This window comes from Melitaea cinxia, chromosome 19 (assembly GCF_905220565.1).
Source record: "Melitaea cinxia chromosome 19, ilMelCinx1.1, whole genome shotgun sequence".
NCBI classification, from domain to species: Eukaryota; Metazoa; Arthropoda; class Insecta; order Lepidoptera; family Nymphalidae; genus Melitaea; species Melitaea cinxia.
The window spans coordinates 5,547,239-5,564,939 of record NC_059412.1 but is presented as its reverse complement, the minus strand read 5'-3'; the positions used below and the strand labels follow the sequence as shown (position 1 = coordinate 5,564,939).

Genomic DNA, 17,701 nt, shown 5'->3' with positions numbered 1-17,701 from the left:
AAAATCGTGTATTTAGAGAGAAGCGATTGTTTACCTCTTTTGTAGTCAGAATATTAAAATATTTTTTTACGTATTTTATTAAGGTCGTCAAAATTTTAATATTGTGATAGCTCTTTGCTGTATGTACCATCGTAACAGCCGGTCATCACTTCACATTGCTCAAAAGGGCAAGCTCTTATTCCATAAAGAAATAGCTTAGAGCTTAGAGCTCATAATTGAACGATGCAGGTTCAGGCGTTGTTCTTCTAAACAAAATTTCAGGCAATATAAACTCAGTATCCCTAATTAAAGCGTCTGGCGTCAATTTTCTATCCATTTTGTTATTTTTTACTTGGCAACACAAAATTATATTAAATACCCGCAACCATGAAAGTCGGAAAATAACCTCCCTTGAACACACTTTCCCCTCTATATAAGCCAAGCCATAAATGAATTTGTGGATCATCAGAACAGCGATTATCACTTAACATCATATAAATCCCCTGCTGGTTATATCCACAACACCAAAACCTTAGCCCAACAAGTCGATAAGTACATTGAACTTTAGACGCTATCATGATTATAATCGAACGTTCAAGACTATTTACTGAACGGAACGTGACTTGGTAAGTATTACAAAGATCAATGGCATTTTCTGTAAACGCAATTTAGTAAAAGGGAAAAATTCACATAAGGGTTCGTAACCTTGAACGGTTCGTTTAGCGTCACATACATTTACATATTTGATACAACTTGGAGACGGCCCTTCTTAAACTTATCTAATCGAATTAGAAATACACATCGAATTTCTCTGTTATATAAATGTTAACAGTTAGTAGTATTTATCTTCTTAAGCTTGTATTTTCATTTTGTCTTTTGTACTTTATAAAAAATTAAATAATACGCGTTCAGTTTTTTTTTTTTGACACTGACGAGTCCTTAAAATTTATTTTCAAGACTACAGCAACTTCTTTCGCATTTACCATAGTCAAAATTAGGCCTACCATGCCATGCCATGTACATTGTGTGTTTTCAAGTTATTTGGAATTCTAACTAAAAATATTAAGAATTATTTTTCTATCATTACTGAGTTAAGAAACTAACGACATTAAAAGCTTATTTACTCATTATTTGAAGGATTCGTATCAAAAGATACAACGAAATAGTATTGGTAGAGTTAGTTTGTTTACCAGGGGACACAACTTACAGACAGAAGTAAACAAAAAAGGCTGTAGTTTTTCATACGACCAGTTTTTCTCAAAACTCGTCCTTTGACCTCGTTAGTCCATTTTGTATTTTCTCACAGAAATTGATCGGTTTTTCTGGATGAGCAAATGTGAATCTAGGAGTTGGTGATGCTGTATTTTCTTACCCTTTCCTTGGCTATGTCGTGTGGTGTTGCTACGTTTACCTTGATATAAGAGAAGGGTGGTAAACATTTTCAGGCATCATTTTCTCATGTTTGGCAGTGTTTTTTTTTTTCACTAACCATTATAATTTTAGGACTTATTGTTATAGTCCAATCCAACTTTCTAACGCAAATAATTTATTTTTAAATGTCAATAAACTTTCGATCGCAAATAAAAGTAAATACTGGAAACATTAAATCAAAAAACAATGTCTAGGTCATGATAAACTTTAGAAATGAATAAAACCCGCAGTTAAACTAAGCAGTTAACAAATAAATTTATTTTTTGTTCAAATTTTTTTTGATATATATTTGATTGATTTTCATTGGTTGATATGACAAAAAATTAGCGTTGTTACTAAATTTTTAAGGCTTATTCGATTTTTTTTATAAAAAATTATAATTAAAAAATATAATAATTAAAAATATATAATATACGGAACATTATATATAGTGTAAAATATGTCGTATTCTCCCTATAAAAGATTTTTATCTTCGTCACAATCGTTTACCACTAAGTGGTGTAATGTTTTTCTTACGCGCTTTCAACGTTTACATGACACATTTTTTGTACAAACTATAATTTTCAAGAAAGATGACAATATATTATTCTAACTAGAAATATATAAATTGTTATATTTTTTAGGTATAAAAAAACCATTGTATCGTTGATATCATAACATTTTTTTTAACTGTACTTTAAATATTTTCGTAAAAATTATAATGTTGGCCAATGTTACAACACTATTACTTTTTCTTCTTCTTCTTAAAAAGGCTTTCAATAGTGCAACAACACTATTACAGAATCTGTGTCATAGTGACTATACTGACAACACACTTCTTAATAGCCTTTTAATCGTAATTCCTAGGTCACAGTGTAATTTAATTTTGAAGAGACATTTAAACTTCGACTGGAAACTACAATTTCATTTGTTTGTTTACATCAAGTAGACAGTTTGCATTTAGTTCTTTACGACTACATTGACGATCATTACTTTTCATTAAACTTCACGATTAATGTGTTCATTATTTTGAATGTATACCTACTTATAACGTAAAGCTGACTATTTCTTTACGTAAAATTTTCATTTAACCTGTCAATAAATTTGTAACTTATTCATTATTATATACTGAATCTAATGAATTAAAAAAAATTGTTTTTTTTTTTTGCTTTTTCTTTTGAATGTATATTGTTATCTAATTTCTTAGCACCAATGCGTTGTCTTAATCATATCTTGTCTTAATCAGGCATTTTTACAAATTATAGCAATTTTTTTATGTTAGATCGGCAAACAGGTGTACGACTCACCTGATGGTAAGTGAGTACCGTAGCGTATAGGTGTCTGCAACACCAAAAGCATCGCAAGCGCGTTGCCGAACCCATCCCCAATCCCCCCAGGAGCTCTGGTCACCTTACTCACCAACAGGAAAACAACACTGCTTGAAAACAGTGCTATTTAGCTGTGATCTTCTGTAAGGTCGAGGTACTACCCCAGTCGGGCTGCTCCATATTTTGAAACACATATTAGGAAATTTCCTCCGTTACCCTCTCCCTCTACCTCAGTTAAATTCATAATTACATGACGGGAAATTAATATTTTAATAATCCTTAAAGACGATTCGTAATTTACATAAATATTTTAAAAGTATACGTACGCTAATATGGCAAAATGTCATAACATGCACGAGTGAAGTTGAGATGCATTAAATTTGCATGTAAACTTTTACTCAAAGCGCAACAGATGCACAAGAGTGCAACTTAATCTTGTTGATAAATATAAAATCTAATGAAACTGTTAAAATACATCTTGTAATAAAATAATTTTCTTGAAATAATATAAAACAGAACAGACAATAAATAAATAATAATAATAATAATATACTTTATTGCACATTTAAATAAAGAACAAAATGAAAATTACAAGCAATTATAGTAACAAATTGTACAACCAGGCGATCTTATTACTAAAAAGCAATCTCTTCCAGACAACCTGATAATGAAAGGGATATTGCTTTATAATAAATAAATAAACGGTTCACACTCAACGGCCCCCAGTAGGATTTTTTCTGTGTCGGGATCCGAAAACACACACAATATGCAAGCACAAACGCCCAGACCACGAAAAACATGTATATGGCCAGTACAAATGTTTGCCTTGAACGGGGATCGAACCCGCGACCGCCAGCGTAACAGCCAGTGCTGTGACCGCTGCTCTAACGCGTCGTCGTTAATATGTATATATAAATTTTATATAATTTATAAGTTTATATAATATTTAATCGTGAATTTGAATCACACTAATAATTTATAAATCTAAAATTTTATAATTCTTGTATTGAATAAACGCGGGGTTGTATGATATTGTTTGTACCTATATGGTAAATTATTTAAATAAGATTGCAATAAACTTTCCTTGTCATGAAACATGTTCACAAAATTGTGACATGATTAATATTTTGATATTTTGCTAAGCGATGGGTCAGTAAAACAAAATTATGGAATCACAATCTTAAGAAGTTTCCAATTTTTGATCCAAATATGATTTACTACCTAAAGCGATGAGTAAAATATGACAAAAGCTATACATAAACTTTTCGCATTATATATGTTGTTTTATGCTACAAAGTTGTTATATTGGGGTATAAATTGTACCGTATTTTTATGAAAATAAATATGTCATAAGACTTATGATGTTTTCTTTAAAAGCAAAAAAAAATATGTTAGAGAGCTCAAAAATACCAGACGCTAAAAATTGAATGGTACTCACATCGACGAAGACTTTCAATAAATTCGCTACGACACTAAAGGAAAACAAAAGCAATGAACTATCAATATATTTTATAATTTTATTAGCGTTAATAGTAACGTATTACTACATAAGGGATTTTTTTAGGTTTTTAGGTTTTTTAGTTAAATAATATTTCTATATACATATATTTTTAAGGAGTAAATGCAAAGTTTCTTGCCATTCTTCCCTGCAGAATCTGCATTCCGAACCGGAACCGGTAGCTTCACTTTTAATAGTAACTAAAATTTTAATTTGTTTAATGGCAATTCGAAGGTTTTTTGAAGCCTATTCGAATCGATATTTTTGATTTTGATTTAATCATACGAGCTCGTAATAATATAAGCTACGAGTTGCGCCACGCGGTTTCACCCGCGTAATTTGCGCTCCCGTGGGAATGTCGGAATAAATAGCCTATTTGCTATTCTAGATCTACTCCAGCTATCTACGAGCCAAGTTTCATTGAAATCGGTCCCCTTATTTTTGCGTGAAAGAGTAGGTAAGTAATATAGATCCATCCTCACAAACTTTCGCAGTAATCATATAAGTATGACTGTTATTCTATGCACACATAGCATTTACTATTATTTTTATTGAATTACAAGGTACACTCGAAGAATAATGTAAAACCGTTAATTTAACACAAGAAGAAAAAATAAGCTTGTAACATAAAGCATTCGTCTTAAATAATTCTTCATTTTATTTATTAATAAAGTATCTACTTGGACAATAAAATGCTACTGAACTGTATAAACAACTGGAATGTAAAAATCGAAGCCATAAATATAAAATATGTCTTATTCGTTACGAAAATACATTTAAAAAAATAAATATTAAGACCATTGAATGCACAAGGAGTTTAATAGAAGTACCATCGAAAATTTTGATATTTATAAAATAAATGTTTTTTATAAATATGGAATGTTCTTGAAATCGGTTCAACTTAGTTTGAACCGTAATAAACGTTATTATGTGCTCGTACGAAATTAAATGAAATGAAAATATTCATTTGAGTGGAAAGATGTGTATTTCAATTCATTGAAATTTATATATTTAAATAATGTAAGAGTATTATAAATTTATTACACAATACTTAACGTAGCAAAATCGTTTTACTTAACGTAGCGTCTCGTCCTCAGAAAATACAAAGATATTTTTGTAGGCAGACACTTGTCAGTATATATCTAGTAATATATACTAGCTGTAGCCGCGACTACGTCCTCCGGCCCGTCGGACCGACGATTTACGTAAGATTGCCGGTGTAGGCTGGATGAGGATTGCGGAAAATTGGGATGTCTGGAGCGAACTTGGGGAGGCCTATGTCCAGCAATGGACTGCAATAGGCTGAACTGACTGTACCTGTGACTTTGTTCGCGAGGAAGATTCTATCTGGATACTCATCATTCTTTTAATGACGTGATCCTGATCCCATGCGAACTATGGGATAAAAAGTATGTTTCCATGTTACCTCCTGTATCTTATTCTAGCCGTTTCAAGAATAAACGATAATTCAAGTTTCTCTTATCTCATCAAACTACCACATAGCATATTTAAGCCTAGCATTTTAACCGTCATAAAATAAACGAATTTGGCGTAATGGATAAAATATACGTCTGGCTTTCAGGCTAACACCACTGAGTTTTCAAGCGCTAAATCGCTTAAAAATTTACTTTCCGACCCTTCTCTACATTTTCCATCTTTCAATCCAAGACGATTATTAAATTTTCATTTCTACCGATTCAAATGCAGAAAAAGGGGTTACAAATGTAAAAAATATGTATACATATACATGAATTCATGACAATTAGGAAAAATCACAGTGCATCTATTATATTATTTCTAATAGATGATAAGCTTGGCTGGCGGCAGCATATTGAATTATTAACAACGCGTATTCGCAAGCTCATCTGGATTTTTAAGAAACTCAGAGATGTAGTTGACCTCGATACTTTGCGTAGCGTTTATTATGCTTTAGTTCAATCTATTTTAAGCTATTGCGTCAACCAGACAAGACAGACAACCGTCTGGGGGGGTGCCTCTAAATCACATATGATATTGGTTGAGAGAGCTCAAAGGTCACTGCTTAAAACTATGACATACAGCCCTTACAGATTTCCTACTGTGGAATTGTATAGGAAATGCTCAGTATTAACTGTTAGGCAACTGTTCATAATGCAGTCTATTGTTCGTCAACATCAGTACACGCCGTACGAACCTAGTGTGAGCAGCGGTAAGCGCGTGGTTAGGAATGTCATTGTACTTCCCAAGGTTCGCACTGCTCTGGCTAGAAAACAGAGCAATTATCTGTCCATTTATTTGTACAATCGGGCTAATAGAATATTAAATTACTATACTCTATCCCTGAAAGAACTTAAAGCGATTGTGTTCAAGTGGCTGTCCTCGCTGGACTACCAAAAAACTGAAGATCTCCTCAAGGCATGCTGGAGTTAGTATGCACTTCTTAAACAATTTTATTGCGCAGACATAAAAACATTCATACTCACACCACTCATACACACACCCACACACACACACTCTCACACACACACACACACACACAAACACATACACACATACACATATGCACACATAGAAATGCACCTTATCCTGTACTATATTTTACTTTTTACTTTTTGATTATGTCTAGTTTGCTTAAAGGTATATTAGTTAATTTAAAGATTGCTTTAGAAATCAATAATGGAAGAGCACACTGGTTCATTGTGGCACAGGCCTTGCCTATCACAAGAACCAGGGAACTCATTATTTTATATGTAAATATTTTTATGAATAAAGCATTATTATTATTATTATTATTATTATTATATTTATTTATTATTATATTGTATTTCATCTTATTCACTCATCACTTCAGCCTATCGCAGTCCACTGCTGGACATAGTTAGCCCACACAAGTTCGCGTCAAAAATGGCGTATGTGTTACCCATAGTCACCACGGTTGGCAGTCATCATCTAATTAGTCTTAAGTATTATGTCTACTTTATTATAACAACAGTATATCCCATTTCTAACATCTATTATATATATCTATCTTAAGTATTTTTTCTTACAGATAAAGATAAAAAAATTAGTGCTTACCAGAATTGTTGCCTTTTTGCCAGAATTTTTTTTTCTTGCTTCAAAGGCTTTGATTTTAGATCAGATACCAAGAAAATGTTTACTATGTCAGAGAACTTCAATCACTACTTTCTAATTTAGAATCTCACTACTCTAAGCTACTACTGCTACTCCAATACTCCTAAACACAAAAAGAGGACAGAATTTCTTTCTTACCAAAATTCTTACCTTCTTGCCGGCATCTTTGTGCTCTTGTACGTATTCTTGCTTCAAGGGCTCCGTTTGTAAGTCTGGTAGAGAGTGGCTGATGCGTATAGCGGCTTGTCGGGATAGGGAGTCGCAGTTGCTATCTTGAGAGTCACGGCGTGTCCTGTTAAAAGGATGTTAATAATTTTAAGACAATCGGTTATACATAGTTAAATATATTTTTTGTTTCATAACATTATTATATATATTTATTAATAAATGACCATGATGTTTGCAATAATCCCGAAATACTGAGACTCAAAGTAACCAATGAGAAACGTTGTAAATATACCGTTAAGCTATAAATCTTAGACTTGGTGACCATAATTAATTCAAAAAGTAATAGTAACTTCTAAATTTGTAAATTAAATGATGATGTGTTAGCGTAAAAACCATATTTCCTTAATTACTATTAGATTTTGTGACGTTTAAAAATATTAATGTGTTCTTAAAAAATCAAATTCAATTAAATAAATCTTTATTTCAGGTAACAAACGACCCATATAAACAATTCTTATTACAATTCATAAAACAAAAACAACTAAGGAAAAGCGTTAAAAGCTTGTTGTTTGGAAACAACTCAGTAACGGTTACTAAGTCGTACATTTCCAATAAACTCAATGAGGAACGAGAAAAAATGAACCGTAATAAACGTAGTGGATATTTTCTAGTATATTTTTATTATTTAAAGTAAGAAGATATATTTTTTAATAGAAACAAGAGCTTACTGTTACGTTGTAATGTTTTTACATCAAGTAATATAATATTTTATAAAATAAGCCACGTAATTACTAGGGATTTTTTCTTGTTTGTAAAATTTTATTTTAGTGGTGTATATTTATTATTTGTTTAGTATAAGACAAAAATAATAAGTCAAGTTTAATACTTTTATTCAAACACATAATATTATTGTTCAAGTATGTATATTTAGAAAGATTTATTTTAAAACATAGAGACTTAAGTTATACTCGTAAATTTTCTTAGACTGACAGATAGAATCCATAAATATGTGGTTTATAACAAATATTGAAGAAAATGTATGAAATTTTAATAAACATAAATAAGGTACCCTTTTAATCAAAGCGTAGAATTTATTTCATTGGCAACTGTTAAATGGGAACTATTTTTTTTCATATGACTAGGCAGGTAAGCAAGTGTACGGTACATACGATAGTAAACAATTTCCGTAGCCCATAGATGACTGCAAAGCATCGCAAGCGGGTTGCAAACTCTAAACCCGAACTTCCCCAGAAGCTCGGCCATCTTACTCAGCACAAGACACAACACAACAGCTCCAAGTTTTGAGCAGAAAATACCCTGATGCCCTTAATATATGTAATAGTTATTATTTTCTTAAATTTTCCAATTTTCTGCGCAATATTTTAAATGTTTCCTGTACGACCTTCTACAAATCATTAAAAAAATAAAAAACTTAAAATTATGTATGACAATCACAATTCCTTTTATCTACAAATAGTGAAATTAGATATTATATATATAGTTTATGACTAGAAAACTGCCTATTCTAAACATTGCTTCAGTAATTTTGGGGGCAATTAATAAATAACTAGTGATCGCCCAGCGGTCGAAATTCGATCATAATTAAAAATTTAAATTACAAAAAAAACAAAAAGTAATAAAAATATAGACCCTTTTTTAAGGAAAAATTCAATTTGACCCCAGACTGACAATCAAAAAAAATAGTATAATATGCGTGTGTATCAAATACATGGCTGTGTGTGCAATGCTTTTTTTATTGATTTAATATATTTTTTTGCATAATTAAAAAAAAATATTATATATTCTGCATTGCTTCTCTATATAATCTACAAATGTACGAAAATTAATATTCCTCCTTCCGCGCAATTTTCATACCAAGGGGGACAAAGTTTTTGCTTCGCGTATTAATAATATACAGATTACGTATTTTTATTTTCTTACAAATTTCAAGGCTGTGTTAAGTTCAATAATAAACACAGTAATAAAACCAGTAAAACATCAAAGCGCTATAAAATACGTATCATAAGCCGTATCGGACTTACCGACACAAAACGCTCATAATAATAAATTTACCTTTGAACGTTAGATCAAAGTCATTAAATAATATTTCAATAAGCGAGTTATAACAATATCGAATTTAACAAAACGTTACTAACTGTTGTTTTATAACTAATAAACGTCTGTTCAAGGTTACTCGGATCTTCGAGCCTTTGTTATGGAATACTCTGTGCCTATTCAATACGATTAGCCTGAGGGGAATCGATACACGTAACGCAATGGGACACATCTGACTTTGAAATAAATCATTAATACCAGCCGCATTGTTTTTACTTTATTTTTTGTTTACATATAAATTTAAAACATTGGAAAACTACATAGGCTTATAATATATATTATACGAACCTAGAAATAAGAGTTAAGTCCAGATATATGGATGACAACAGAACATATATGCAATGTATAACATGCTTGTAAGTATACCGTTATTAGCAAGTTAAATTTAAAGTTCTACCTTGTTCTCAATTTTATGAGCATAAAATACGAAGTACATCAGTAGGTAAAGCTTTAATTACCTAATCATTCAGATAAGCAGTTATGAGTTTGCCATATTTATGACGTGAACCGCGTACCTACTCCTGCATCGTGTGTGTACGTGTTTTATAAATAGTGACATTGTCTATACGCTTCAGCCCCCAATATCCCACTACTGGGCATAGACCTTTTTCCCCATGTAGGAGAAGGATCAGAGCTTAATCCACCACGCTGCTCCAATGCGGGTTGGCGGATATATTCCCTACTACGAGTAACGATCGCTATCAGGTGTACATGATAACAACCGGACGAACCGAGGCACGGTGGGAATACCCACAAGGACTGCGCAAACACCCAGACCACGGCAAACACATGTATGGCCAATACAAATGTTTGTCATGTGCCGGGATCGAACCCGCAACTATTTTCTATATATGGCTCCAATGACATTGTTATTGCTTTGTTACGAATTTATCAATAAGCTGGCAAGAGAAAAATACTACAATAATGAATAAATAGATACACAGATAAACGTGACAATATTTTTGAAAAAATACAAAAAAAAAGTGGCATAAAGTAAAATAGAGGTACGTTAAAAAAATAACATAGAATATCAACTTTATTGTAAAAATTTAGCTAAATTAAGATAGCAATAGTTTGGCTTAGAAATATAATGTTATATAAAGTAAATTTTTATCGAATAATTACCTGCCCATAATCCACCTCCATGTAGCAGCGCACTGGTAGCCGACGGCAGCCAGCAACACGGCCGCCATCGCTGCTAGCATCAACGCTGCTACGTAGTCCACTGAACTACCGCGGACACTCGACTGCGCTTCTAGGCCTTCTGGTGGCCACACCTCTGTTAACAAATGAAGATTTTATGAGAAATTTTTGTATTAGCAACTATACTGAATATCCCTAAAAATAATTTCAGTCCTAAAGGTTTAAGTTGCACTAATGCTAAATTCGGTATTTACTAATACTTCCCTAAAGCAGTCTTTGAAGTATTCTAAAAATCGTTTTAATAGATAAATGAAGTCCAGAAATATAATTAGTACAAAAAACAAAAATTTCGAAACCGTAACTAGGTAAAATAAAAATGTTTAAAAAATTAACTATATCAAAATAATAGAGTACTGACCGTAAAATTCTGTTTAAAACGATCACCTGGATGAGATCTCTATTTTAAGAATTTATCCAGTTCGGCGGTAAATGAAAACATCTTTATACCATACACGTCCAGGAAATAATCGTAAAAATGTAACTCTACCACTCCTAGTGGAGCAACGTGGTGAATTCTGCTCTTATTGTTCTACTTGAGCGGGAAAAAGGGTAATCTTTCAGATGCAAGACCTCAAAGTAGAGCTTAAGCAAAGCCTATGGTCAGTGTGTACTGAGGGTATTTATTGAGGAAGGGCACAGCAAGAAACATCATGCTATGCCCATCTATCTATCTAGAACTTACATAATCTAATATCCAACTATCATTGCTCTCAAATAGTGTAAGGTTATCAGTCCCGGTTGTCATCATAGACTCTTCATAGAGATTATTAGATTCAGATTTTGATCAGCGTAATGGATTAAGCTTCGACTTTCTACATACTACATATACCTAGCAGTGGAATTTTACTGCTTGAATCAATCAATCAAGCATCGGTGTGTTCAAGAACACCATCAACAGGTAGTGGGAAGTTAGCCAAAACTGAAACGCCAAAACAGTGAGATTGTAATGTTATAAAAAATCTTTTTTAAATCGTTTACAGCAGCCTACAAACGTGTATCATTTCTTGTCACTAGGCAAAGATTAATTTTAATATTCAATAAATGAAACCGTCCACATTGTATTAAGTGAATAACGAGCGTTATTGTGTACTGAATTTACCGTTAAACATTCTTTGATCTGGAAAATTCTAGGAAACCGTTTGTTATTCGGATAAAAAGTGCCTTTTGTATATGATAAAATTTTACTTACGACGTACATTATTAACATGAAAGCGGTCCTACATTAGGTTGCTTTGGTATGTATTTATTATGCTGTGGAAAAAAACTGGTTCTACTTTTCTGATATTTTACGTAAGTGGTTACTGAACATGGTATTTTTAAATGAGGTCACAGTGTAATGAGTAAAGCTACAATAATTAGACATGAAACTTTACTAAATACTGGAGACTGAAGACTAAATTATACATTTCATAGAATTTTTCTGAACTGTGCGGATTTTATCAGGATGTGTTCATTTGCTAATGAAACAACATTTAGGCGTTAATCGAAACAAAAGATAAGCGTTACTTTCTCCCACATGGAGAAAAGGGCCTACCCCCAACAGTGTGATGTAAGAGGCTAAATCGTAGTACTTTAGATATATTTTGTGTTGTATTCACTACAATATTCGCCTTTAATAACCAAGAGCGATATAAGTACTCTTACTTAATTCTCATTATCTTATTCATTTATCATTATGTTTGGACAAATTACCAGAAAAAGTAAATCCTGCTAATCCTGAGGAAACAAGGCAAGTTAAAAAACTTTCTTCGGAGCAGGGTGACATGGTTATGTGTACAATATTAAAATTTATTAAGTGTTATTTCGAAGAAAAGTTTATTAACAAAAAATCTACCATTGAATAACTGTTTTGTCGAAATATATGCCTTCTCCTACATGGAGAAAGAGGCCTACCATGCTATGATGTTACACGCTAAATGCGTTTGTCGAAAAATATTTTTGGACCATGCTTATACCCATTCTTTTTTACGTAAGCCACAAAAGCGGCAACGGTACGCAACGTAACGCGAAAATACCAGAAGGTCATTGTACCCATGTTGGGACATGTCTGACCATGTCCTAATTGGTCCTATAAGTTTTTTTAGCATTGCTTTTTTCAAATCGGCTAACTAATGGTTAATCAACCGGACGTTGCTGGTTTAATAAGCCTATAATAAATTTCTGTAATTTCATAGACATTGTCCTGGTCTAATCGTTTATTTTGAACCATGTTGTTAATTCATGTCAATATTGTATACTTGACTGTCTTTAATGTACACAAATACTAATAATACACCATGGTGAATTGAGCAGCCCTTATTAAAACACTTCTTGGAATATATTAAAAGCTAGCTAACATAGGCTATAAAACGTTACGCTACGAGTCTCGGGAATAAATAATAAAACTCTGTATTGGTTATTCACTTAACTACATAAACACCGTAGTAGTATCATTATAGGATGACATTCTATAAAAATGATTAATATTTTTTTAATAGAACGTAAACACTTCTATCCTATACATGATTGCTTGTAAAAAATGCTTAATTTTTATTTATTTTATTTTATTTAGGAAACAGTACAACGATACAAAAAAAAAAGTAAGTGATACGGTAGCACTTTTATATGTGTTGTGAATACTGTAAAACGTTGTATTCCCATTAATATATACAATGAAGTATTAAATAAATTAAGAAGTTATTAAACTTAAAAAAAAATTATAAATACATATTATATAATGGTCCATTGATTGTCCAGTCTCTCGACTGTAACCTAAAATTAGTTTACTAAATGACATTTCCAATAATCACTTTTTACTACCGAAACTTTTAAACAATTTTCGCCAAAGTCACATTTCATTAGAGTCCTATTTTATAAAGTAAAGGAATGGATTCATTATTTCATTTGACACTTTCTTTTCAATGACAATTAAATCTAAAGCAATAGCCTCGTAAACCTTTGTATATTTTTAACCAATTTCAAATAAGTATCGGATTCTCAATTCAACTGTATTTATCTGTGTTACCTCATAACTTATTATTGGGTGTATCGATTTCAATGATTTTTTTAAAGAAACCTGATGCTTGTCACGCGGTCCAATTTAAATTTGATTATTAAGATGAGAGAAATACTTTTGGAGCTATCTCTAATAATGCGTGATTGACTGTTTTACCGACTACCTACAACGTATTAATAATAATAATAATAATAATAACTCTTTATTGTACACCAAAAGTGAGCAAAAATACAAAAATAAAAACAGGAGTTAAGTACAAAAGGCGGCCTTATCGCTAATGAGCGATCTCTTCCAGGCAACCTTTGGGTAAAGGAAATGGTATATATGTAGACAGTTTAGGTGTACAGTTACGTATTACTTGTCGATGTGAATTATAGTCGGTTTTTATTTCGTTTACTCTCAAACACAATTATGGGTTATTGATTTCCAGATTTTAGACTTCTATATAATTATGAATTATACATAATATACCATATTAACTTATATATAATAACTAGCTGACCCCGCAAACGTTGTTTGCCCAATTATGTTATTAACCCGCTTAATCCCCCCCCCCTTATAACTTAGGAGTATGAAAAATAGATGTTGGCCGATTCTCAGACCTACCCGATTTGCCCACAAAATTTTATTAAAATCGGTCGAGCCGTTTCGGAGGAGTTCAATGTTTAACAACATGACACGAGAATTTTATATATTAGATAGAAAATTAACCCTACAATGCATGATTTTTTTGTGTTCGTCTGAATAATAAGTATGCATGGTTCTGAAAGCGGTCTAAATTCATGGAAAAATATATTAAAGATCGAAATCCAGTAATGAATTAGATTTACAGACATATTTTTCATTAATGGTCGGAAAATTAGTCGCGTTGTCTTTCGTTTCTCTTCTTTAAAATAGTAAAGTGATCAATTAACTCACGCCTAACATCTCTAGGAAATGTCATTGCTAGATAAATGTTTTACACTTTAATTTTTATCATGTCATCTGTTCCAGATGAGGGTGTGTCCTCTTTTTAATGTACAAACACGACCTTTTTGTTAAAAAGGAAAACTTGAAACTAATTTCTTTATCAATCAAAACTAATAGAATCTAGTGGTATTTTTTCGTACTATAATAATAATAAAGCCTTTTATTTCCGAGAACCATAAAATTGTAACATAATACATGTGTTTATAAAATATCCTTTATTGTGTGTGCCTCTTGGCATAGGCCTCCTCCAGTGATTTCCATTGAGCTCTGTCCTGCGCAACTCTGATCCACAGATATCCAGCTGTCATTCTGATATCGTCCACCCATCTTGTTTTCTGTCGTCCGCGCTTCCTCTTTTGGTCTCTTGGATACCATTGTGTCACTACCTTACTCCATTTTCCTTTTATGTCACGCATCATATGAACTATCCATCTCCGTTTCTGCTTATCTACTTTGCTCAGGATATCGGTAAGCATGGTTTTACTTCTGAGATCAAAGTTTCGCTCCATCGCTCTTTGGCACTTTGCCAGTTTTTCGTACTATACCTACTGTTATTAAGTTATTAAGTTTGCTTGGAAGCCAAAAAGTGTTACAAATTTTTCTTTAGCGATAGCTGTACGTAAAAAAAATTTTGTTTTACCCTACATGGCATTGTATGCGCTGTAGGGTTAAAACTCAAAATACATTTTGTGCATAGGCCATATTGAATATTCACTTCGTAAATCTGTCTTGTCATCATGAGCTGATTTATAAAACTAATAAATCTTAATTATTTCATCAGTTGTCTACTAAAAAAGTAAATAACTAAGAGTAATTTATATAATTTCAAAGAAAAACGATTAAAATCCGTTAAAATTAATTAAATATTAAGGGACTAACAGATCAAACACAATATGACAGCATTATCCTACCTATCACTCTAAAAATAATTAATTACTTCCTTCGGATTATTTCTCACCTCAAAACAGGATTTCAAAATGGGCTCAAGGCCAAGAAATTTATAACAAAATATTCGTTTACAAAGGCGAATCGTAATTAACTTCAAACTTCTCAGAAGTATTTAGAAGCCTAAGTTAATTTTTATTTGAATAATTTTAAAAATTAAAGTATTAGATTACTTTTCAGTCATTAACCGACTTTGAAAAAAGTAGGAGGCTCTCAATTAGGACTATATTTTTTACGTACGTTACGAAAAGTGGTGCGTATCATGTGGTCCCATTGAAATTTAAATGAGATCTGACAAGGACGCCGCGTTGGCGCAACGGTTACAGCCATGGATTGTACCTGTTGCTCTGGCGGTTGCGGGTTCGATCCCCGCATATGACAAACATTTGTATTGGCCATACGGGTGTTTGTCGTGGTCTGGGTGTTTGTGCAGTCCTTGTGGGTCTCCCCACCGTGCCTCGGAGAGCACGTTAAGCCGTCGGTCCCAGTTGTTATCTTGTACACCTGATAGCGATCGTTACTCATAGTAGGGAATATATCCGCCAACCCGCATTGGAGCAGCGTGGTGGATTAAGCTCTGATCCTTCTCCTACATGGGGAAAGAGGCCTAAGCCCAGTAGTGGGATATTACAGGCTGAAGCGTTCTGACAAGTACTTTTTGTGTTATTTTTAATAATACGCATTTACTTGAGTAATTTTAATCTAATTATGTTGTACCTATAACTTGTCCATGTAAGAAATAAATAATACTGTTTTCAAGCAGTATTGTGTTCCTGTTAGTGAGTAAGGTGACCAGAGCTCCTGTGGAGGATTGTGGATTAGGTCGGCAACACGCTTTCGATGCTTCTGGTATTGTAGGCGTCTATAAGCTACGGTAATCTCTTACCATCAGGTGAGCCGTACGCTTGTTTGCCGACCTAGTGATATAAAAAAAGCCATTTACAGGTATTCGCATATGGTACTAAGCCATTTACAGGTATTCGCTTATGGTATTTATAAAAAAATGATATGGTATTTATAAAAAAATATCATTTTACAAATAGTAATAGCAAAAAATTTACACTAAAAAATCTTATTTGTTGATCGTTATATCACTATAATAAAAACACAGCCGTATACAAACACACTGACGTTACTAATTGTCGTAGTACTCGAGCCCGACCACAACATAAATCAGAACAAGCAATAAAATCCAAACGATAAGAAAAAAACGTTTAATTAACTTTTATCCTTTGAAAATTATTCGCATTAACAACCGGACCGAGACTTATGTGAACACATAAATAAAGCCTGGCAAAATTTCAAGTCAAACTTAGAGAATTATAATGCTAGATATACAATGAGTGGTCAAACGCTGCGTTCATATCTTTGTTATAAAAGGTCGTAAACTTTTTTTTTTTTTTTAATATTTACTACATGTGTTCACGTGACATTTTGTATACTTTTTTAAATATAAAACCTTATTACGTACGAACTGGACCCATTACTCGCTTTCGTGATTACACATTTTGGTTCACTCCATCCTTCATGACTAATTGATTTTCAAGGAATCCGTTGTCATCGATTTCAAGACAAAGAATATCAGTATGTATCATTTAGTATACTAGATTTTTGTATACCCCTAGAGTGGTAATAGAAAGCGTACAGACTACCTACTTTAAGCTGTTACCCTATCTTATTCTTACCCTTAATACCAGAAACATCACAAAAACATTGCCAATCCTACCCTAGCTGTCAACATAGCGCATCCCAAGGATTTAGTATGAACACACATCATACCAAGCTTCATTTAGTTTCGTTCAGACAGAAAAGTTATAAAAACTATACTATATTTTACATTCAAGCTTTGTATTAAATTTTATCGAAAAGAAACGCTTTCACTTTTAATAAAATTTTCAGTAAATATATTTTACGACACGAACCCTTGTGTGTCAATAGCCTAAAACCGTCGTTTATAGAGCGTTCAACCGAAACTTGGAC

The 17,701-nt window shown here is 32.5% G+C and overlaps 1 protein-coding gene across 1 annotated transcript in view; it reads right to left on the bottom strand.

Annotated features, from left to right (window-relative positions):
* LOC123662672 (synaptotagmin-10-like) overlaps window positions 1-17,701 on the bottom strand; it is a 127,282-nt gene that overhangs the window by 38,473 nt on the left and 71,108 nt on the right. Inside the window, exons 3-4 of the mRNA XM_045597477.1 lie at window positions 10,735-10,886; window positions 7,477-7,618 (exon numbers count right to left, since the gene is read on the bottom strand). Coding sequence (XP_045453433.1) covers window positions 7,477-7,618; window positions 10,735-10,886 — 294 coding nt within the window. The remainder of the gene's footprint in view (window positions 1-7,476; window positions 7,619-10,734; window positions 10,887-17,701) is intronic.